Source organism: Bos indicus x Bos taurus, chromosome 9, assembly GCF_003369695.1.
Source record: "Bos indicus x Bos taurus breed Angus x Brahman F1 hybrid chromosome 9, Bos_hybrid_MaternalHap_v2.0, whole genome shotgun sequence".
Lineage (NCBI taxonomy): Eukaryota > Metazoa > Chordata > Mammalia > Artiodactyla > Bovidae > Bos > Bos indicus x Bos taurus.
This window is the reverse complement of record NC_040084.1, coordinates 62,415,474-62,440,393: the sequence shown is the minus strand read 5'-3', so window position 1 is coordinate 62,440,393 and position 24,920 is coordinate 62,415,474. Positions and strand designations below refer to the sequence as shown.

Here is a 24,920-nt window from a genome sequence, read left to right as displayed (position 1 = left end):
TGCTTCTGTTTTATGTTTTGGTACTTTGGCCCCAAGGCATGTGAGATCTTAGGTTTCTGACCAGGGATCGACCCCTCACCCCCTGCATTGGAAGGAGAACTCTCAAGCACTGGACCACCAGGGAAGTCCCTGGGGCAAGTTTCTTGAACACAGTATTTCTATCTCTTTACTTTGGGATGAAGTCACCTGGTCTATTAAAGATACTATATATTTAAAGAAATTCTCTCTTCCCACCTCTTTCATTTTCAGAAGAAATTCAGGAAGGATGTTTTCTATCAATTTTTACCCTCCTGTCTACCTCTCTGTCTCCCTTTTGAAATCACAATAAGAATCACAGAATCTGGAATACTTCTAAGGGAGGAAGCAGCTCTAGTCCCCCACCAATGCCAGATGAAAAACAACAGAAAGCAGAGATGACCGCTGGGAAATAGACTCTGCTTTCATTAATGATCAGATGCTTATAAAAGTTCCAGCCTTCCTTAACTGCTTCCGAAAAAAGTTGAGAGAGGCAAATCTGTAAGTAAATAAACTGCAGTTCAAAAAGCCTCCAGAATACAATTCAAATGGAACACGCTATTTTTAGACATTTCTTATAAGCACAAACAAAAAGGAGTATTATATGGGAAACAAAAACTTTGGAGAAAAACCAAAGAATCAATGACTAAGAAAGACTAGTCTTGGTATTTTGATTTTGGTTGGGGAGAAGGGATGGTAAAGAGGAAGTGAACATTAAGAAGGCACATGGGTGGCAACTTTTCACATTTCAAGAAGCTGGCAATAGCACTATTTCAAGGGTGAATGTGCAGTAACAGATACTATTCTACTTTCCTACTGATATTCCTTTACTGCTGGTTAGGTAAGAGCAAGGAGTGTAAGAGTACTGAAGTGCTTCCCCAGAGAAGGGTATGTATACTGCATCACTGTAAAGATATAATGAAAAGAATTAAAAGTGTCAACAAACTCTTTGCCACTCTTTCATTAAGAGATATAATCTATTTCCCTGCCCCGAGTCAGGGATGGTCTTGTGACTTGCTTTGACCAGCAGTGACATAAGTGATGATATGCCTGTTACAAGACCAGATATTTTACTATTTTGGAGTCCTGAGCACCTTTGTAAAGAGGTCTGGCTACTCTGCTGGAGAGAGAATACAGAGAGATGCCTGGCCAACCCACAGGTGAGACACCAGAAAAGTAAATGAGTTACCTGGATTTCTAGCCCTAGTATAATGTCTAGATGACTAGAGTTGCTTAAGTGACCACAGGCAAGCAAAAAAACCATTAGGCTATGCTCTTCCCAATTTCCTGGTCTATACATGAAACATAAAACAACTGGTTGTTGTTTTAAAACACTAATCAGTAGTGTGGCAAACTTTTTCTTAAAGAGCCAGACAGTAAATATTTTAGGTCATCTGGTCTCTATCTCAATTATTTGTCTATTTTACTCAATTGCCACTAGAGTATCAAAGTAGCCACTCTGAAAATATGTAAATGAATATCTAAGACTGTACTCCAAATTTACAAAAATATAGCAGGCTGGATTTTGCCCATGAGCTAAAGTTTGCCATTCCCTGTATCAAGTTTTGTAGTGGCTTGTTAAGCAAGAGATAATTGAAATGACAAGCAACTTTCTTTGGGGGATGGCCTTAGAGCAGTTCCTCTCTGGTGTGAGGATGACTGCAGAAGTCTCTGTTCTTTTGATGCAACAACATTTAAACTTTAAATATCCTGACTGAAGCACACTGGTAGCATAAGATTTATTCATAATTTATATCTGCTCCATAAGAAGGTTAGCTTACTCAACAATCAATCCTTGTCATAAACAGGTGAGTTTACCAAGTCTTAGAGGGTCTGCTTTTTCTAAGAACAGGATTGAGTGACAGAAGACAGTACAAATAAATCCCATTCACCTCTGATTATCCAGGTGCTCATCATAACTAAGTTTAAGTTATCACCATAAATTATGAGTTAAGAAACCAGAAATAGTATTTACCACGTCCACTTAAAAAAATCTTCCACAAAAACATATACTAAGAAAAAGGCTCTAGCAAGTTCTAGCTAAGTGAGAAAACAGCTCGTTGACACTTTTCCTTAGCTTTGAAAAAGGCAAATACAATTTCTCCAATAATGGTCATGAGTGGTCACCTGCTAGCCATACTCCAATAGTAATCTTTTTTTTTTTTTGGTTACCTAAGAACAATTCAAAGATTAGATAGTTTTATTGATGGCATAGCATGTAAGAAAGTTATCATGAAGACTATTTAGAGCCATATTAAAACATCAAGCTATTTTTCTGGTAATTTTAAATAATATGCATTTCATGTAATGGACCCTGGGATGTTAGATTTGAATTGGTAACATCAGTAAAAATTGAGTTCCAGTAGTAATAAGCACTCTTATAGCCAGAACTTGGCTTCTAAATATCTTCCCTCACAAAAAGGGAACTAGGACTTCTTGGGGGAAATGGACAATTCCAGGTCTGAGTAAGACTGGAACATCTTATGCCAAAAAGAAAGTATACCAGGACTTAAGGGAACATGCAAAGAGAATAAAGGAGCCTGATCTGGGATAATTTGAATATGTGTGTGCTTAGTCACTCAGTTGTGTCCAACTCTTTGCAACCCAATGGACTGTAGCCTGCCAGGCTCCTCTGTCCATGGGGATTCTCCAGGCAAGAATACTAGAGTGGGTTGCCATGCCCTTCTCAAGGGGATCTTCCCAACTGAGGGATTGAACCCAGGTCTCCCGCATTGCAGGTGGATTCTTTATTGTTTGAGCCACCAGCAATCCCACTTCTGGGCATATATCCAAAGGAAACAAAATCATTATCTTGAAGAGATGTCTGTTCTCCCATGTGCACTGCAGCATTATCACAATTGCCAAGGTATGGAAACAGCCTAGGTGTCCATCAGTAGATGAATGGATAAGGAAAATGTGGTATGTATATATAATGGAATATTATTCAGCTTTAAAAATGAAGGAAATTCTGTCATTTGCAACAACACGGATGAAACTGTAGGGTATTATGCTAAGAAAAATGAGCCAGACAGACAAAGACAAATAACTGCGAGCTATCATTTAAATGTCAGATCTAAAGACTAAAAAGTCAAACTCTTAGAAACAGAATAGAGAAGTAGTTGTCAGAGGCTGGAGGCTAGGGGAAACAGGAAGAGGTTGGTAAAAGGTTCAGACTTTCAGCTACAAGACAATAAGTACTGAGGATCTAATGTGTATAACGTGGTGAGTACAGTAGATAACACTATCTTGTATAACTGAAATTTATTAAACAAGTAGAACAAATGTTCTCACACAAAGTAGTAAATATGTAAGGTGACAGAGCTATCAACTAACTCAACTGGGGAAATCCTCTGTGTGTGTGTGTGTGTGTGTGTGTGTGTGTGTATCAAATCATGCTGTACACTTTACCTTATAATTTGGTCAATTATACCTCAATAAAACTAAAAATACATACACATACATCACAAACACAACAAAGCTTGTTTTCTGGTAATTATATTACTTTGCAATTCTTAATATGATAGTAACCATTATATGTACCTTAAGAGTCTACTAAAATGAACTAGTTCTTCTAAAAAAACAAATCAAAAAATCTATTAATACATAATTAATAAAGGAAAAAACCCATAATAACCATTAGGTACTTTTTTGATTAAAAGTTCAAAAAGTTTTATTCATGGTTTAATGATCAACTCACTGTGACTTTAATTACATACTCTGATTTTTCATTTTTCCATGTGTAATTTTGTGAGACCCAGATGATAACAGTAAAATACCCACCTGCCCAGTCAGTTGATCAACCAATGCATATGACTGGTAGGTACTCACCTGAATTCAACCACGATCCTCTTCTTGGGGAGGCCAGAAAAAAGTTCACTTTTTAATCCATATTTTGAGCCATCTTCAATCACCTGTTGCAGTACTGTCTGTAAAGTAAAAGGTATGGGATTTAATGATACAGAAAAATTGCAATTTTCTTAATTTGTTACTGGGAACTAATTCTTGCTAATTTTCTCATTCTAATTTATGGAGCTGAGAATTTTACAGCATTGTTAGCAGCACTGCCTTCTTTGATCGCTAATGCTAATCAGAGCAGTCATGACACAAGTTAACATCTACGGGGCTCATGTCTATTCATCCTTACAGCAGCCAATGATGGAGATATTTTACAGATGAAGAAACTTAAGTTTAGAGAGGTAACTGCCAGAAGTCCATAGCAAATAGCAACAATAATTAATACTAGAAGCAGCATCTAATATTTATTGAATGCAGATTTCAAGCCAGGCACTGTACTAAACATTTTATATGTATTATATATATTACTCCTCACAACTACCCTGAAATGAGTATTATTTTTACAAGTGAGGAGACAGAAGCTCAGACTGGTTAAGTAACTTTCCGAAGGTCACATTGCAAAAACTTTGCTCACTCCACAGCCTAAGTGTTAACTCGGCATGGTGCTGCTACTTCTGTGATACTGATGATCTCAGTAATGGTAGAAAACAAATTAAAAAAATATATAATTGAAGTGCGTCTTGGCTACATAAGAAATGAGGCAATACCACAGAAACTGTCAAAACATATTCCAGGTTAACTTTTAGTTATTAACCACAGAATTACTATATAGGTTACAAAATTCATACTTTATTTTTTGCTAAGGTTGATGATGCATTTATTCATTATTTATTTTTTACTGTAGGATTTTGAAATGACTGATAGATTTTTATTTACTCTTATACTGATTTTGTTCCACAAACAGGATTTTACGTCCTAAAAATGTAGTTTCTGACATGAAGAATTCTATCGTTAGAGCTCTTAAGACAGTCACTAAATCGAAAAGGCAGAAAGGGAGTAGGAGGCAATAAAGCAACACTTTTAAGAAGCCTCTATTGAGTGCCAGGTTCAAGTCTAGAAGCTTCTATGTTATCTTTAAGCCTTACAATCTTAAAATGGGCAACATTTCCCATTTAACTGATGCAAGAACTAGGTTCAGATACAGAGAAAATCCTTCAGTGACACTGTGCATTAAGCCATATAGAGAAGATTATATAGACATTAAATACAGTATTGTCTATTGTACACGAGGGACTCATTCAATGTTTGTTACTCCAAGAACATGGATCACAAGAAGACTGCAAGTAGGGCAGTAAATGTTATAGGTAATTCACACTTGGATCATTCAGAGGTTAAGGCTTCTCCATCCTTTTCACCCTCTATTGCTTTTTATGTAAGGGATGGCAGACTCCAAAAAAGGTAGTAGCAGTTAGTTAGAATTCTCTTTTAACAAATGTCTCTTGAATAATTGATTTCTCTGGCATAAACAAACTAACAAAAAAAACTTTAAGACTATCTTACGTGCTTCACTTCCAAAGCACTCAGTGACAATTGAACCCACCTGCTAACTTGTTTCTTTACTACTTCACTGAAGGTGCTCTCAAAATCAGTATTTTAAATGTCAACCCAGCTGAATACTTAAGTTGTGTTTATTAATCAATTCATTTTTTGTAAAATTAAAAAAATTAAACAAATTAAGATAGGGCTAAAGTCTGCTCTAATCCTCATCCCTTTCTGCCTTCCCCAGGGGTAACCACTTTTAAGCATCATTTTGGTGGATGACGACTCCCTCTTCCTTGAAACTACCCTTCCTTCCTTGGTTGCAGTGACATCATTCTACTGACTTTTGCTTTCCTTTGTAGATCCCTCTTTCAATGCCCACCCCGATTCCCTCGCTGCACTCTTTCCTCACTTCTCGCTCCTTATTTACACTTCTTCTAGGTGTAAAGTCCTAAGACTTCACCACTTACCTACCAGAATCTTGTGCTATAGACTGATGTACAGAACTCAGGATCGAGCATCTCCCTCAGACACTTCAAATAGAACATACTCCTCTTCCTTTTACATTTTTCATTTCCACAAACTTCACTCTGAACCCTCCAGCTAACCAAGTCAGAGACCTGGGAGTCCCTAAGATCTGCCTTTTTCCCTCAACCTCCAGAATCAATCATCTGTTAATCACCAAGCTCTGCATGTGCTGTCTCCTACATATCACTCTAGTTTTCTCCTCTGGTTTAGACCCTCATTATCTGTCAGCTACACTGCTACAAAAACTAAAACAGAAAAGTAACACCTATTTTACATAATATACGTATTCAATCAGGTCTATGGGCTTTCCTAGTGGCTCAGTGATAGAGAATCCAACTGCCAATATGGGAGACACAGGTTCGATCTTTGGGTTGGAAAGAGCCCCTGGAAAAGGAAATGGCAATCTACTCCAGTACTCTTGCCTGGGAATCCCATGGACAGAGGAGCCTGGTGGCTAAAGGCCATGGGGTCACAAAAGAGTCAGACATGATTTACTTTCTGTTTAAAGGTTTCAATGACTTCTTACCACTTAAGTGATTTTACCAGTTTCTGGTTTGATTTTTACATGCATATCATTTTTACTTTTTTAATTTTGAGGAAATTGATTTGTTGAAAACACACTGTAATACTGATAAAAATCACAAGTTAGAAGTGTTTTATAACAACAGATAATATATAATGATTAAAATGAAATAAATTTCATTAGCATAATACCAAAAAATCATAACAGGGGCCACCTTTGGTACACATAACTCACCATGGAAATGATGACAGAGGAAAAAGCTGAAACTATTATGCACTATTATGAAACTATTATTCCCACTGTGTAATTTCACATCCTTCCCCACACCATCCAATGTACAAATCATACTCAATCACCTTCTGACTTCCAAACAATGCCATATTCTTATTTGTACCCTGGCCCAACTGTCCCCTCTTCCTGGAATGCCTCCCCTCGTATCTCCCAAGTATATTCTTTATTTTCATCCTAATTCAAGGTTACCTTTTGCTTCCTCAAGACAGATTTACTTTGAGGGAGTAAAGGAAAAAAAGAAAAGATTTATGTGCTTCTTTCTTTCCACTGGGGTTGCATCTTATACATGCCTTCATTATATGATTCATCCCAGTGTCTAGCCATTACACATTACCTTGTGATTTTTTTATGCTTTTCTTTCCTTGAGGCCAGGACACATGCCATTTGTCTCTATATTTCAGTAATATAGTCCCTGGCAAATAATAAGCAAGGAGTTTATTGAATTAGTGGGCACAAAGAAGAATGTCAGACAGCTAGTAAAGTTACCTGATATTACAAAAGAGAAATAAGTTAGGGGCCATCTATTCACCAATATTTATGTTTAAAGGTAAGAAATACTTGGTAATGTAAATGCAGGTACATAAAGAACTTATCAGAAATTAAATCTTTCAAAAGTTTCACTTTTTGGAATGCTTTAGCCAATTAATGACTATTCCAACTGGCTGGTACTTTCTGTTTACCTCCCACCATTCCATTTTCTGTGGATGAATTTTGCCATTTTATTGAATTCTTTATTGGTTGGTATTTCTCTACAACTTTCAACAGAACTTCTAATGAAGCTACCACTGCTTGATTAACAGGTCAGTTCCTTAGTCAGTAGCTGAAACATGGTTAATCATTCATTCTTTTCATGTGTTCAACTGACACTACACATGACTTGAATGTAACCACTGCCTACTGACATAAACTCAATTAGTGAAATAATGAGCAAAGTTAGAGCCACTGAAATCAGTCTTTTTTTTTTTCTTTTCCTTAAGTTTTGGAAGAGCATGCATAGTTGAAGTTGGCAAATAAAACTGCATGTATGTGAAATAAAAAATAAGGTTATTCATTGTGTATTTCTAAGGCACACCAAAAAAACAAACAAACAAACAAAAAAACCCAAATAGGATTTTGTTTGCTTTTTCCCTATGTGGTTAAACTCGTTTTCTGTTTTTCCTCCCTGTAAACCGAATTAACTATTAATTGAAGCTATAGTTCCTTCTGAAAGTCATCTGTGAAAAGTCAAAGTGAAAGTTGCTCAGTTGTGTCTGACTCTCTGTGACCCTATGGGCTATATAGTCCATGGAATTCTCCAGGCCAGAATACTGGAGTGGGTAGCCTTCCCCTTCTCCAGGAGATCTTCCCAACCCAGGGATCAAACCCAGGTGTCCCGCACTGCAGGCAGATTCTTTTACCAGATGAGCCACAAGGGAAGCTCAAGAATACTGGAGTAGGTAGCCTATCGCTTCTCTAGCAGATCTTCCCAACTCAGGAATTAAACCGGGATCTCCTGCATTGCAGGCAGATTCTTTACCAATTGAGCTATCAGGGAAGCCCAAGGAACAAGTTTGGTACCAAAGTGATCATTCTTCATAGTGATAAGTTCTTCTAGCACTGAAAAATGTATTATCTAGCCCCAGAGATTTGGCAGTTTGCACTACTTTTAATTTCACATTTTAGCCTCCTACCTTTGAGGATGATTTATATGAGGACAGTATAAACTGCTATTAGTGATCTAAACCTAAGCTAACATTTAATCATCCCGATTCTGCCAGTATTAATAACTCAATTGCAATGCATGAACAGATACATTTTATGCAAGGCTAAATTTGTACACGTGTAAGCAATGACAAACTCATAATTCTCTGCTTGATGATTAAGTTTTGGACATAGATCATCGGCTACATGTTAATCTTGATAACTTCAAAGTGGAAAAAAAAGTTTTATAATGGTCCTGAGAGGGTTGAATTTTCTTTTCAATGTGATCTGGAAACTTGAGACTCACAAGTGAATATTGTTTAAGGCCCAAAAAAAATGGAGCCAAGTGTAGAAGAAATTAGGCTTTGAGCAGATAAGAATTATTAAATCATAACTTATAACACAGGTAAAATGCTTAATATTCCTTTCCCAAACTATGAGTACTGCTCTAGGATGTATCTTTACTGTGACACTGAGCAGGGCTTCTGTAAGCAATCTGCTTGCCCTTTAATGAAAATCACATTATCCAGAGCCTCAAAGTTGTTACAATGAAGGGAGGGTTTCCATGTGAGGAAGAGCAGCTGAACCCCAAAGCTCTCACTTTTCCCCCCACACTGTCAACTGAGAAGGATTTGTGAATATTTTTAATAAGTGAGCTAGTGGGCATCCTTATACCACAGAAAAACCTCAATTAATTGTAATAAAGCATGAAAACTCACAACCATTGAAATTTTAAATTATTAACAAAATATATGCCTTGCCTCGAAATATAAACCACATCTCCTTCAGCTAAGCTGGCTATAAAGGCAAACATCTACCATAGCACATTTTCCCATCTCAGGGAAAACAAAAAATGTAAAATATTGGCATCTATCAAGGGGCCTAAAATTTGGAAGGCACACTGGTAAGCTGCCTTTCTCCTTCTACAAACACTGAAAAAGCAACTGGGAAGAATTATTTATTTCAAAATGGGACATTAGATTCACTGGTTTGCCAAGTTGACATGAAATGTTATCAAGAGCCCAACAAGATAAAGACACTTTTTGACAAGCTCAAAACAAATTTCCTTCTTGTCCCTGTGACAGATTTTGGTTTAACAAGTTTAATCTTGAAATAACAGTGGAAAAAAAGATAAAAGAAAAAAGTTCAAAGATCTAAAGACAAGCATGAAACACTTTTTCAGAAGAATTACAGGACTGATGGGTAAATATCTGTAAACTATATAACCTTGGTAAGAAACTGTATTAGAAGTTTTGGTTTTATCTTTATTTGCAATTAAAGACCATAGTATATACAAAGTCTGACCTACCCAACAATCGTGTTGTTGTTTTTTTTTTTTTTTTTAATAATAGACCAAACAATGCATGATGATAAATTTTAAAGTTTGACTGAGATAAAACTCAAAGGGTCTCACACCACTGCTTATCTAGGATTACCTGTCCTCCACACTCACTCAACGGAGACCCAATTCCTCTATGAGGTTTCCCCAACTCCTTCAGGTCATTCTATTTCACTATCTCTGATCTTTCTTATGCTTACTGTACCAATCACTTTAAGAAAATTCATATTGTTTTATTAAAAGAAAAAGAGTCTTATGGTTTTTCTCGTATACATCTTATGCTTCCAATAGATTATAGGCTACTAAAGAGTGGCAACCAGCTACTGCTTTCAAAGTATTCAATGTACTACTTTGTACTTTGTACAATGTACTTTCAATGTACTGCTTTCCTGTATTCAATATGGAGTCCAATGATTCATTTAATAATAGTTATCTCGCACTTACTGCATGCCTGGTGCTGTGCTAGGAACCGTGTATGTGAGAAAAACAGATGCTATAAGCCCTAATGGAAATTAAAGTTTAAAGGGCAAAAGGCATTCATCAAATAAGAAAAATGTAAAATAGCAACTACAGTTAAGTTTTGCCAAGGAGGCATATACAGTGTTAAGAGAGTGTATGAATGAAGGGGTCAGAAAGGCACTGCTAGGGAAAAACCAAGATGTGCAGGATAAGCAGACTGAACTTGGGGTGATTTCCACGCAGTGGGATCAGAATGTGTAAAAGTTCTGAGGCAAGAGGAGGCAGGATAAGTTTAAGAACCGGAGGGAAAACACTGTAGCTGAAGCGGAGGGAAAACACTGTAGCTGAAGCGGAGGGAACGAGAGAAGGTGCAACAGCTGCACCATAACCCGTTCTTACCTTTGTTAACAGTTCTCTGTTGATTTTGAAATTTACAGTCCCTTGACCAGTGCTGATTTCACTCACCACTGTGTCACATTTTAGCTGAAAAGATATAAAGTAAAACAGGTATGTTATAAAATAGGCCTAATGAGTTTTGCAGTTCTAATCCTATGGGACTGGCTTCCAAGGACAGCAGATGTGTCCTTTCTCACAGTCATGTGTCTGGACTTGGGCTTAGCTGGTCTCTCCAGCTCTGTCATTATATTTGTGTTCACATGTTTTCTTCTTTCCCGGCTGGAATGCTACTCTACTCAGAGACTCTCTCTTCCTCTTTCCCATTCTCTCACTTCAAATTCTCTAATGTGGAAAAAAGGGAGCCATCACTTGACCCCCACCTCACGTACTGTAACATGCAATGAACTCTTTATTTTACCCACCTTTCATAAGAGTGTTAGAACATGATACCCTGTTAGGGCCTCTGCTAAAACAACTTACACCCCCATAAAATATGTAAAAAATTTAAATATTTGGTCTTTAATGAACACGCTTTACATTTTTAACCAACCAGATGTTCAAAGCAGCTGGGAGACTTAAAGAGATACCTGTTGTTACTGAGGAGCCACCAGCTTTCATTTTTGAGAACTCACAGGAGGAGGAAATAAATATTGTAGTTAGGAGAATTTTATTCCTGGTATGCTTCCTGATAAAAATCTGGGTTGAGAGACCATGGGTTCAACCCCTAGTTGGGGAACTAAGGTCCTGCGTGCAGTGTGGCAAAAAAAGAAAAAAAACCTGGGGTGATTTCTGTGGTCAAATAAACATTGACTTAGCTACCAGAGCCTCTTTATTATACTCATTCTTTATATATTTTTTTCTGTGAAACTGACTTTCATTGTTTGGACTCTTCAGAGTGCCCATGCCTTCCTCAGTGTCACATGTAGTAATCCTATTTAAAACAAAAACAAAACAACTTTGTCCCAGATCTTCCTCTTTCTTTCTGAAGGTATTAGACACTCACAGTTTAGATGTGGTCATTCTCCACAGTCCTGTCAACTCCTCTCTCAGATACTGAGCCCATCGGAGATATTAGAAATGAAAGAGGATTACTCAAGTATCTAACCACTTCTCTGAAATCATGGTTCTATTTACATCTAATCATTTCTTCACATATTTTAATGTTCATCTTCTCAGAAACTCATTTTTTAAAACTGCAGCCCACTGTTCTAATTTATTAAACTTGTTCTCCTGAATTCAGAAGTCCATCCAGCTTCAATGTGTAAATTTAATTAACACTCAGTCTTCCTATAAGTAATCAAAAAACTGAATACTGTCAGCTCAACAGGAGTGTTTCATAACTAATTTCAAAAACCATCCTAACCTTATAATATGCAGCTAAAATAAATTTAAATTACACTTTCCAAGGTGTCTTGAACAAAAATACTATTAAATCCATTATTATGGCTGACATAGCCTGCAGAATATTTTTTTATTTAACATGTTTATTATAATGTCAAAAGAGATAATAGTGCTAAAGTACCTTCTCTGCCAGTCTCATGGCTTGAATTTGAATATCTGGTCTTGAATGGTCATTGTTGTTTTCCAATAGAGAATCCACAGAAAGCTGGAAGTCAGCTACCTCTCTAAAGACAGACGTGAAACAGGAAAAGACTGTTACCTTAAAAATGTTACCAGAGGGAAAACAAAAAAAGACTAATCACTTTGGGTTCTCTACACTGACATAATCTTATCAGAAGAAAGCAAAGCAATTAGAAGTATCATCACTATGTCCTGATTGAGTACTTTATCTTATAAAATTCTTCCTCTTCCATCACCCAGCTGTAGCCTTATGGTATCTCTGTAAGAGACACACAGCAACCACCTTATTTGACAAATGTGAAAAATGACGTCTGGCAAGTTCATTGTCTCCCCTAAAAGTCTACTGCAACTACTAAACAGAGTCAGAAAAAAGCTCAAGTCTCTTGACCTCTTCTACAAATCTTCCTCCACTATTTCAAATACTTCCTTCTTTCAAGCCTCTTCATTGACCTTCAGATGACCAAAGCAATATTTTTAAAAACTGGTGAAATCTGAATTTTAACATGCTGCTGCTGCTAAGTCGCTTCAGTCGTGTCCGACTCTGTGAGACCCCATAGACGGCAGCCCACCAGGCTCCCCTGTCCCTGGGATTCTCCAGGCAAAAACACTGGAGTGGGTTGCCATTTCCTCCTCCAATGCATGAAAGTGAAAAGTGAAAGTGAAGTTGCTCAGTCGTGTCCAACTTTTTGCGACCCCAGGGACTGCAGCCCACCAGGCTCCTCCATCCATGGGATTTTCCAGGCAAGAGTACTAGAGCGGGGTGCCACTGTATTATTCTTAACACTCAGTAGTTCTTTAAAGAGACAGACACCGCCATTCTTTTCATTGGGTTGGTGATGAAACAATGCAAAAACAAAGAAACCAAGAAAGAAACTAGGCAAGCGAGTAGTGAAAACAATCATTTCCTTCAAAGAGCAGTTATCTCTAAGGAAGGATGGTATACAGGTGGCTTCAACAGTAACCAATGTTTGATTTGTAGAAAACAAAATTTGGAAAAAATTAAGACCTAACATGTTAGAAAGTGAGCATGAGTGTTCATTACATTATTCTCTATAAATTTTCTATAGTTTGAAATTGTTCAAGGTATAAAAATAATATACAAACTTCCAATTAATTACTGACACTGAATGTTTAATAACAAAGTAGAGAATGAGACTCTCTGGGCAGAATAGGTGGGCTGAACCACTGTCTGTCTAGCCCATTTCTAGCCCCCTCACCTGCTCTTGGACTTCCCTGGTGGCTCAGCTGGTAAAGAGTCCGCTTGCAATGTGGGAGACCTGGGTTCAATCCCTGGGTTGGGAAGATCCCCTGGAGAAGGGAATGGCTACCCACTCCAGTATTCTGGCCTGGAGAATTCCATGGACTGTGTAGTCCATGAGGTCGCAAAGAGTTGGACACGACTGAGCGACTTTCACTTCACTTCAACACAAAACACAGGAGCACAAATAACTTCCTTATCATTCTTGAAATCCAGGCATATGTCTAAAAAATTGTGTAACTTCTGATCACATTAAGGAATCTAGTCAATAATAACCACTAAGAATTTTCCTGAGCCTTGAGCAGTGACCAAGGTGGCAGAATAAAAAGACCCTGAGCTAACCTCCTTCTGCATGCACATGAAAACTGCAACTATTTAACAGAGCAACTATCCACTGAAGTCACTGGATGACTAGGCGGCTCAGACAGTGAAGAATCCCCCTGCAATCCAGGAGATCCAAGTACCATCTCTAGGTTGGGAAGATCCCCTGGAGAAGGAAATGGCTACCCACTCCAGAATTCATGCTGGGAGAATTCCACGGACAGAGGAGCGTGGTGGGCTACAGTCCATGGGGTCACAAAAGAGTGGGACACAACTGAGTGACTAAGTATAGCAGCACAACTTGGGACAGAGACACTGACAGCAGTCAATTTAGGGAGCTCATTCATGAGGATACTGGTGCTAGTAAATACCATTTTGAAATTCTCCTTCAAGCTTATTAGTGCTGGGTTCCAGCTTCAGGTACTAGCCAGTCTCATTAGTTTGGGGGTATTCCAGGCCAGGTACATGGCCCCACCCAACAATGGGCTGACAATAGCCAAGGGATCCCCAGGCTGCCACAAGTGGTCATAGGGACCCTCCTTCCTCACTGGGGTGGGCATCAGCCCTGGGATTCCTGGACCCTGCAGCAAAAGATATGGCTCAGCCCACTAGGACACAGCCTTACTCAACATAAGGCTGACACCACCTCCAGGATATCCCGGGCACCTCAGCCAGCTGGGTCAGGACATGGCCACACTCACCAGTGGGCGATCACCAGCCTTGGGTCACTTTGACCCTGCCCTCCAGGAGGCCATCACCAGCCCCAGGACTATTTAAGGCCGTGGCCCTGTTCATGAGCAGGCTAACACTGGCTCTGGGACTGTGGGCCCTGCAGCTAGCCACCCTAGGACTTAGCTCCCTAACAGAGAGGCAGCACTAGTCTCAGGATCCCTGGGGCCCTGTAGCCAGTTGTCTTATGACCCAGCCCTACCCATCTGCTGGCCTGTACCAGGCCCTGGGGTCCCCTGGTCACACAGCCAGCCACCTCAGGACCCAGCCCTGCTGATCAGCTTATCATCATCAATAATGGGACACATCAGGCCAAGTACATCTCTGGGCAGGGACACAGCCCCACCCAGCTGAAGGTCAGGCATCTCAAGACCTCCAGAGTCCCAAGCTTCCCTGGGACTTGGTCCTGCCCACCAGAGGGCCCAGGACCAACCCCCACCCCGGCTCCCCTCCCCCCCGCCCCCCATTGCTGGCACTACTCCTGGACCCTCAGGGTTACATTAGACCCAGTACCACCTACCAGTGGGCTGACAGACTGGGACCACTAGGGGGGCCTTGTAGCTACAGACTCCAGGACCTGGCTCTGCCACCAATAGGCCAACACTAGCCCTTGGACCTTCTGGGGCTCTGTAGTCAATTGACTTCAACCAACCATGGATCATGAAGTACCGCAGTTCATGCTAGCTGAAAAAAAAATCCACATATAGCTGCACCCATGCAATTCAAACCCACACTGTTCAAGGGTCAACTATATAATTCAGAGAATTAGACTACCTGAACAAATAGATTCATATCACATTAAATAAACCACATTAACAAAAATAATATTTCTTAATTTTCCTGGCATGTTATAGCACTTTAGAATCAAATTAGAAATACAGAACAGTTAGGCTTTGTTTCAGTACTCTAAAGGATAACTGGGGTTATGAAGACAAAGCAGTAGCAATTCCTTTAAACAAATTCAATATGCAGAATTTTCAACTGGTAGATTAGAGAAATTGAGGTCCTCCTTATTATTTATTTTCTATGAAACAAAATCTTAGTTTTTCAGACTGCTAAAGTGGAACTGCACAAAGGAACTCAAAGCAGGTATAGAAAATCTTATTCAAAAGAGGGGCCAAGACAACAGGCATGTGAAAAGATGCCCAGCATCACTAATTACTAGGAAAACGCAAATAAAAATGAGGTATCACCTCACATCAGAATAGGTACTGTCAAAAAAGTGAGAAATAACAAGTGCTGACAAGAATGTGGAGAAAAAGGAATACTCATACACTGCTGGTGGGAATGTAGATTGGTGCAGCCACTACGGAGATTCCTCAAAAAGACTAGAGCTACCATATGATCCAGCAACTTCTGGGTATTTATCCAAAGAATATGAAAACACTAATTTGAAAAGATATAAGCACCCATATAGAGAAGGCAATGGCACCCCACTCCGGTACTCTTGCCTGGAAAATCCCATGCACGGAGGAGCCTGGTAGGCTGCAGTCTATGGGGTCACTAAGAGTCGGACACGACTGAGCAACTTCACTTTCACTTTTCACTTTCATGCATTGGAGAAGGAAATGGCAACCCACTCCAGTGTTCTTGCCTGGAGAATCCCAGGGACGGCGGGGCCTGGTGGGCTGCCGTCTATGGGGTCACACAGACTCGGACACGACTGAAGCGACTTAGCAGCAGCAAGCACCCATATATTTATTGTAGCATTATTTATAACAGTCAAGGTATAAAACAAACTAGTGCCCATAAATGAATTGATATAGAAGATGTACGCACACACACACACACGAACAATGGAACACTCCTCAGTCATAGAAAAAGACGAGATCTTGCCATTTGGGACAATGTGGATGGACCTTGAGGATATTACACTCAATGAAGTAAGTCCGACCAAGAAAGAAAAATACCGTATGATTCTGCTCACATGTGGAGTATAAAGAACAAAAAATAAGTGAACAAATCAAATCAAACATACAGATACAGAGTTCTAGTTACTAGAGGGGAAGGGGTGGTGGGGAGAAGTAAACGGGTAAAGGGGATCAGCTGTATAATGACAGATGGAACACTAAATTTTTGGTGGTGACAAAGCATGCTATACTGTATACAGAATATTGTCCATGTGAAATATATATAATGTTACCTCATTTAAAAAAAAACAACAAGAAACAAAAGATGGGTCAAGACAGTTCAGCTTACTAAAGGTCTTTGAAACACAAAATAAAAACAGGCATTTCCATTATTATGCAAAATGCCCTTTACAGATTCATAAAGTAGGTAACTGTTCGCAACACTGAATCAGTTTACATACAAAGCCCATCTTTTGGTCAGTGGTCTCCTCTATTCTTGGAACTCAAAACAGATGAAGTTGTAATAGGCTATTTTAAAAATGCTCTTTTACAAGATCATATGTAGCCTTTCTCTTTCTTTTCCACTTATCCATTTGTCCTATTCTGGGAAAAAACATTCATTCTACTTTGTCTTAAAATCCTAACAAAGTTAAGGGGACAAAATATTTAAGGACATGATGGTATAGTAATAATGGTATCATTATATCGTAACAGTATAATGATAATTTAAACTTAAAGCATTACGCCTACTACGTAGCTAATTTCTTGTCATTATTAATTAACTGAGAGAGTATTGTATTCAAGTATTGAAATTTTCTAGTCAACTGGGAGCCTGGTGGGCTGCTGTCTATGGGGTCGCACAGAGTTGGACAGGACTAAAGCTACCTAGCAGCAGCAGCAGCAGTCACCTGGTAAACAAGTATCAATGAGAATGATCAAACTCATCAAACAGCTCTCTCTGAATCCAAGTAGCAACTATATAGAGTATATGTAGCCCTAACCAGTAGTTCTCTATCACTGCTGCTGCTGCTGCTAAGTCACTTCAGTCGTGTCCGACTCTGTGTGACCCCATAGACAGCAGCCCACCAGGCTCCCCCGTCCCTGGGATTCTCTAGGCAAGAACACTGGAGTGGGTTGCCATTTCCTTCTCCAATGCATGAAAGTGAAAAGTGAAAGTGAAGTCGCTCAGTCGTGTCCGACTCTTAGCGACCCCATGGATTGCAGCCTTCCAGGCTCCTCCGTCCATGGGATTTTCCAGGCAAGAGTACTGGAGTGGGATGCCATTGCCTTCTCTATCACTGGGGGGGTCCTCAAATGGAAACAAACAAAAAAACTGAAACCAAACAAAACCACTAAAAATCTAGCAGTCAACATGGCACAATAGTATTCAGGCATTAGATAGGTGTTTAATCTCTAAGATCTCTTCAAAAACTCTGATTTTCTAACTAGAATCATAGTTCTTTTATTTGCTGTTACAGAATTAACTCAAACCTTATTCCAAATTTCTCAAAGACTGCCATACAGTTATCACACATCAAAACTACATGAGAATATTAATATAATCTGCCATGTCAGAGTATTAAAGCATAGAATTTTATTATTTAAAGCCATAGGAATAACACATTAAATCATGTATTAAGGATAATTTCTTTTGTAAACTGGAGAGTAACTGCATTTTTTGGTTAACTGACAAAATCAATCACATTCTAGATCATTATAAATATATTATACTCAACTCTTTTCTGGAAATCGGAACTGCAGATATTGACTTGATCAAGTTTTCTGGTGGAAGATCCAACACTCTGGAAAGCTAGAAATCAAACAAAAAGAATAAAACAGTGCAAGATTGTTAATATATTTGTTCCAGATTAACAGAATGCTACTCAACAATTAAAAAAAATGCTGAACCACAACACAAATGAGCTTCAAATGTACTTTGTTTTGTGACAAGTGCCAGAATCAAAAGACTGTATAATGCACGATTCAACTTATTAGACATTCTGGAAAGCCCAAAACTCTAAGATTAAAGATTAGATCAGTGGTTGCCAGGAGTTGAGGACAAGAAGAGGGTTTGACCATATATTGGCAAATAGAACTGTTTACTAAAAAGGATCAATTTCTATTTGTAAATTTAAAAAACTTTTCTTCAAAGAGGAGGGATAAACCACTGAGGACCAAAGATAATTTGCTTTTTATTCATTCATAAAGTCTTTTTGTGCTAGACACTGTTTTAGGAGTTGTGAATACAGCAGTGACTAAAAGACAAAAATCTCACACTACTTAAACAAGCAAACAAATAAATAATGGGGGGGGTGGGCGGGAGGAACCTGACCCACAGGCTCTACCAAGTTTACTCCCTTGCATTTTTGAAAAGCTCACTGACTGACCCTCATCAGAAACTCAAAGTTTGTTGGAGGAGACATTCTTACTTATTGAATGATTCTCACATGATAGAGATTTCTTACACGCCTAGTTTTTCTCCCAAATAATTCCATGGATCACTATTGTAGACTTCATGAGTGATGAAAATGGAGTTCAGAGAATTTACGTAATTTGCTTAAGCAGAAAAACAGAGATGTGAACACAAGCTATCTTATAAGCAGAACCTACATTTAATCTCTATGTCACATCTATATCCTTTCAAAGAGAAATGTATGAAAACAAAACAGTGAAACAGCAATACAGTCATATGAATTTAAAACTGTCTTCACCTTTCTCCCCTAATTCCTCAATCTTTATGCAACCTCTGCAATGGTCAAGTCATAGCTGGTGAGAGAAGGGAAAGGGAACAACGGGGTGAATAAAAAAAGAACTTGGAAGAGATTAAGAAGCAATCTTAATCCTCTTCAGAGGTGTTTGTAAGTGTTCAGAAGGAGAGGAATAAAACTAAAGCCACTACCCCCATTATGAGTAATAATATCTATCCTAATATCAAAAGAAATTGGTAAATTTCATAAACCTAAAAAAAGGTTAAAACTTGCAGACCTGGAGCTATCATTTATGTTTAGGATACTCTGTAGTTCTGCTTTGATCTAGCATATGCTGATTCTTTAAGTTTAAATCTCAGAGTGCAGTCTTTCTTTTTAAATTCTAGCCTTTAGGAATTGAATTACTGTATACTTTACAAAAAAGGCTTTTTTTCCTTAAGACACTTGCTCAGAAGTGGATAAATAGTTCCAAAGCATTTACCAAATAAAGACTGTAATAGTTCATGTTTATATTGCAAAATGTTCCTGCCAGTACAGCTACATCAATAATAAGGGGTCCACTTTTACTATCTATGAGTCCTTGAGAAAGTCATTTTACATCAATGAGCTTAAGTTTTCCTATCTGAAAAGCAGGGATAACAAATCTATTAATAATAAACTAGGACTCTTGTGAAGACTAACAAAATTGTGTCACATAACAAGCATGTAATAAGTATTATTTCCTTCTTCCTTTAAAGGGTTTTATTTCGGCCATGTCTTTCAAACTTACCCATAGCAATAAGATCTTCTGCCTATTCTTCTATTATATTTTTGCCTATTTTAAATATATCTAAACTCCGCTGAAAAATAAAAGACTGTCATGCAGTTATAAACAAATTAAGTCATTAGCCACTGTAGTTGCTGACCAATAATACACCCGACAAAAAAAATGAGGCATTCTGTGCTTTGGAAAATCAGGCCCCTTTAGAAAGGTCTATGTACATCTCAGCAAGAATTTTAATAACCCAGATTCTTGAACCTTCCTATATCTGAAGCAGCACTGAAATAATTAACTGAGACATTTGTTCCTTGTGATTAGCTGTAATCTCTTACTGAGATGTAAGCTTGACTGTACGCATTCCCTAGCCAACAGCCACGACTCAACTGGCTTCTCTTCCTACCTCTTTAGAGCAATTCACTCAGAGCTGCAAAGTGGCGGTCTCCCAGGCTACAGTCATCAGTAAGGTCCCTGAGTAACCCACTCCAGTGTTCTTGCCTGGAGAATCCCATGGATGGGGGAGCCTGGTGGGCTGCCGTCTATGGGGTTGCACAGAGTCGGATACGACTGAAGTGACTTAGCAGTAGCAGCAGCAAGGTCCCTGAGTAAAACTGAAACTCACACAATGGAATACTACTCAGCCATAAAAAGCATAGAGCCATCTGCAGCAACATGGATGCAACCAGAATTTATCATAATAAGTGAAGTAAGCCAAAGAGAAAGACAAATAACAAATGATATCACTTATATGTGGAATCTCCAGGAGATGGTGAAGGACAGGGAAACCTGGCGCGCTGCAGTCCACGGGGTTGCAAAGAGTCGGGCACAACTGAGCCAACGAACAACAAATATGTGGAATCTAAAAATATGACACAAATGAACTTATCTACAAGACAGAAAGAGACTCATGGACAAACAGAGCAGACTTGTGAAGGAGAGGTGGAGTGGGAGGCTGGAGTTAGTAGATGTAAGCTATTATATATGGAATGGATAAATAACATCTTACCGTATAGCATAGAGAACTATTAACATAGTCAGTATCCTATGATAAACCATCATGCAAAATATAAGAGAATGTATATATATATGTGTGTAACTGAATTACTTTGATGTACAGCAGAAATTAAACACTGTAAATCAACTGTACTTCAATAAAAAAACACTATAAAAAAAATGGTAAATTTGGTTATGTGTTGTTGTTCAGTTGCTCAGTCGTGTCCGACTCTGCGACCCCAATGAACTGCAGCACACTGTGCTTTCCTGTCTGTCACTATCTCCCGGAGTTTGCTCAAACTCATGTCCATGGAGTCAGTGATGCCATCCAACTATGTGTACTTGCCCGCTATGTGTTATTTTCCCACAATTAAAACCCAAAAGACAGACTTGGGGATTAAGTAGTAGAAAGAAGTCTTCTTTAATCATCTCCCATTTCCTACCCATTAACAAATTAAAATGAAAAGGAAGGAAGAAAGAAAAGGAGAAAGGAGGGAATGTTAGAGGTTGGTTGGTTCTCCATCAACAAATACAATATGATAGGCACAGCTCAAAGTTATAAACTTCAAGAATGGAAACCAAGGAAAGATACAGCAGGTTCTGAGAAGAAATGGAGCAGCCGTTTGGCAAGGCTCCTAAAGTGAATTAACAACCTCATTAATACACCAAATCTGGAGAGAAAACATTGAATTCTCCACCCTGCCCCCACCCCCACCCCCCCCCCCCCAACCCATCTATGACTGATAGATGCTACAGAACTGCAGGCAAGAACGGGTAAAACAGAGAAGTGATTTAGGGCACTTTCCAGCAGAAGTGAAGATTCTAGGGCTAGAATCTGAGGGCCTCCACAATGGAAACACAATATACGCCCCAATCACAGGGAGTAAATCCTGATATTGTGTTGCATGGGCAGGAAGAGTCATAGGAGAAATTTTTATAGGACACAGAAAAATGTCAGAACTAGCAGCAAAAATATGCCAAGTCAGAGTTCAGGAGTAATGTGTACAGGTCACCATGACCTCCTGGAGAGACAGAAGAGGAGTAGAAAGCTGCAGAGTGTATATTTTGTAACCACAAAAGTGAGCTGAGCCAAGAATAATGCTGATATGGAGCATAAGGAAGTTGCCCACACAATGAGGAAGCAAATATGAAGTCTGGGCAGAGCTGTCAAGCACTAGTAAGATGAAAAAGAACAGGCATGAAAAACAGACAAACTGAAAGAGAGCTCGATAAGAAGAGAGCAGGGGCAGGGACTGAAAGAAAAAAAAAAAAAATGAATGTGGCATACAAGAGATCAAAGAACTCTAGAAGAAAAATATAATTTAATACAAAGACATTCTTCACAAGGGCTTCAAGATGTCTGAATATAATAACAAGAACTAAATGAAACAGAGTGAAATAAAAATGGAGTCTGATGATCAAACATTATAGAACTAATAATTAAATACAAAGGAAGAGTGTAGTCAGAACTGAAAATAGAACATAAAAGGGCTAAGATAATCAGAGAATATACATTTTAAAAAAACATAAAGCAATCAGACAAAGATAAATAAAATTGGGTACAAGATAACTCAACCTTAGGGTAACTTGTGTCCCTAAAATAATAGATAGCCAATGGAAATTTGCTGTAGGACTTAGGGAACTCAAACTAGGACTCTGTAACAACTTAGAGGGGTGGGAAGGAGTAGCAGGTGGGAGGGAGGTTAAAGAGGGAGGGGACATTTGTCACCTTTGGCTAATTCATGTTGATGTATGGCAGAAATCAAACCAATACTGAAAAGCAATCCTCCTTCAATTAAAAATTAAAAAACACAACACCAGCAGCAAAGAAGCAAGTGAACAGGAAGAAGAGGTACACTGGCTCTCCAGCTGCAGTAAGTCTAGAGAGAGAAAGCACAAACCCACACTCTAGCATGCCAAGAAGAGATGCAAAAGATTCTCAAACAGAATGGAGCAGCCTTATTTAGCAGGGCTCCTACCTTAGTCTCATTTACCAGCAGTCATAGAAATGAATGAACAAAACCTAAGAAAAATAGAAAGTACTCATAGATTTATATTGTGGCTCCCCCAGAAGCGGGGCCTGGGAAAAGGACTGCGTGCAGGCAGTTTATCTGGGAAGTGACTCCTGAGAGCAGAAGTGATATATGGGGGAGAGTGAGAGAAGAGAAGAAGTAAATATAAGATAGTGCTATCAAGGTCACTGATGCAGGCAACAGCGGCTTAATTTCTATCTTACTTTTGTATACAATGTATACTGAAAGTGTCTATCCAAAAGTAGGGAGCAGGAGCCTCCATCTCTCAGTGATTGAGCGGGAGTTCCATGAGAGTGTTCACTCCACCCAAGCTGAGTCTGTGTTGGTAGCAGGCTTTTTGACAGGATGAAGTGCTGTCGATGGTAAGTAAATGGAAGCACATGTGAAACTGTTCACATCAGTGGCAGCTAGAATCAGGTGTGACCTAGGTAACAGGGCATAATTGTCAATAAAAGGGAAAGCATCCCTGAAATAAAGAACTAAATCTAAATTGTGGTGTATTACTGCCATGGCACACCACTCACCAGTAAAATGAAAAGAACTTGATCTCTGTGCACCATTATGGAGAAATCTTTTAATATTTGAAGCAAAGAAACAACAAAACACCCCAACATGCAGAGGATAACTAAAATTTGATTACTGCCTATATAAAATTTAATAACTTGCAAAAGAATACTATATAGGAGTACTTTCGTAGGTAGTAAGTCACATGCACAGATATGATAAACACAAAACCTCATATGTGAAGAGAGTTTGCAACCAGGGATGGATCCCCAGGGGATTTTAATAGTATTTGTAATAGTTTATTTCTCAGGTTGGGTGATGGGTACATGGGTATTAATAGTATTCTCCATGATTAAAGACTGTCTTAAAAGGGAAAAAAGAGACAAACAAATGGAATCTACAGATCAAAATAAATGACTACATCAGAAAAACACAATGACAGAAACAGAAAATGACACATCCTGGTCAAGTCACTAAATTTCAAAAATAAAGCACCCAATCAAGAAGACTCCAGAGGTGAAATAAATGTATTTTACTTTGTCACCATGCTAACTATTCACAAAGATCACATTCTGGTTAAAGCAAATAATTTAGAATTTATATAAGGCGAGTTTCATCTACTAGAGAAGCTACAAAATGATACACTTGTTTCATCTGCTCAGTTGGTTTTTAAATTGAATTAGTTGCCAATATATGAAAATCAGAAAAATTTTAAATAACATTAGATTATTGTATGGTGTTTGCATCTGTGGTATCAGACTTTGGAAAATCAAAATCAGAACTAAACAACCTGGTGTTATTGCTTTATTTCTAAAACGAAGATTTTTAATATTATTCCTAAATCTACTATTTTCATAGTTTTTTTAAACACGCTAATTTTCCAGTGATTAAGCCTCCTTTTGATATACCTAGGATTTTTTTTTATCTGAAAAGTCATAATTTCTTTTTAAAAAAAGTTAAAAAAATAATGCCCTTCTTGAAAAATCTACTCATAAAGGCAGCCAATTAAGCCATGTATCAGAAGATTGGTCATATACCAGGTAAGCATTGTATTTAATTAAAAATAGAAGTATGCAGATATCATTAATAAGTGTTACTAACTTTGACAAAGTTACTGAAAAGGTAGAGGAAAGTTACACCAGCCTTAAGAGTGTCATGTATACTGCCTAAATCTGAAACACCAAGATTTTAAGAAATTAACATTCAATGTTATATTAGTTTCAGGTGTACAACACAGTGATGCATGAAATGACAGCCAAAGTAAGTGCAGCTACTATCTATCACCATACAAAGTTGCTACATTACTGACTATATTCCTTATGCATACATTGTGTCTGGTGACAATTATTTTACAGCTGGAAGCTTGCACATCTTAATTCCCTTTACCTCTTTTGTCTGATTCCCCCAGCCCCTCCCCTTTGGTAATCACCAGTTTGTTCTCTGTAGAGATGAGTCTCTGAAACATTAAGATTAAAAAAAAAAATAACGCTCCAAACTGTGATGCTGTTCATGATCTGTTAACTGCTCATTAGAAAATGAGGGCTCATTTAGAAAATATATCAATAATTCTTTGAAATGTACTTTTGTTGCTACTGTTAAATTCAGGCTAAACTGTGTTTAA

At 38.4% G+C, this 24,920-nt stretch overlaps 1 protein-coding gene across 5 annotated transcripts in view; it reads right to left on the bottom strand.

The window, feature by feature from the left end:
- RARS2 (arginyl-tRNA synthetase 2, mitochondrial) overlaps positions 1 to 24,920 on the bottom strand; it is a 73,324-nt gene that overhangs the window by 36,730 nt on the left and 11,674 nt on the right. For 3 of the 5 annotated variants that reach the window (XM_027551434.1, XM_027551433.1, XM_027551432.1), the window contains exons 2-6: positions 18,041 to 18,114; positions 14,975 to 15,138; positions 12,088 to 12,190; positions 10,569 to 10,652; positions 3,844 to 3,941 (exon numbers count right to left, since the gene is read on the bottom strand). In XM_027551434.1, the coding sequence (XP_027407235.1) occupies positions 3,844 to 3,941; positions 10,569 to 10,652; positions 12,088 to 12,105 (200 nt within the window). In that variant the 5' untranslated portion in view covers positions 12,106 to 12,190; positions 14,975 to 15,138; positions 18,041 to 18,114. The remainder of the gene's footprint in view (positions 1 to 3,843; positions 3,942 to 10,568; positions 10,653 to 12,087; positions 12,191 to 14,974; positions 15,139 to 18,040; positions 18,115 to 24,920) is intronic. The other 2 variants (XM_027551430.1, XM_027551431.1) reach the window with 1 other exon arrangement.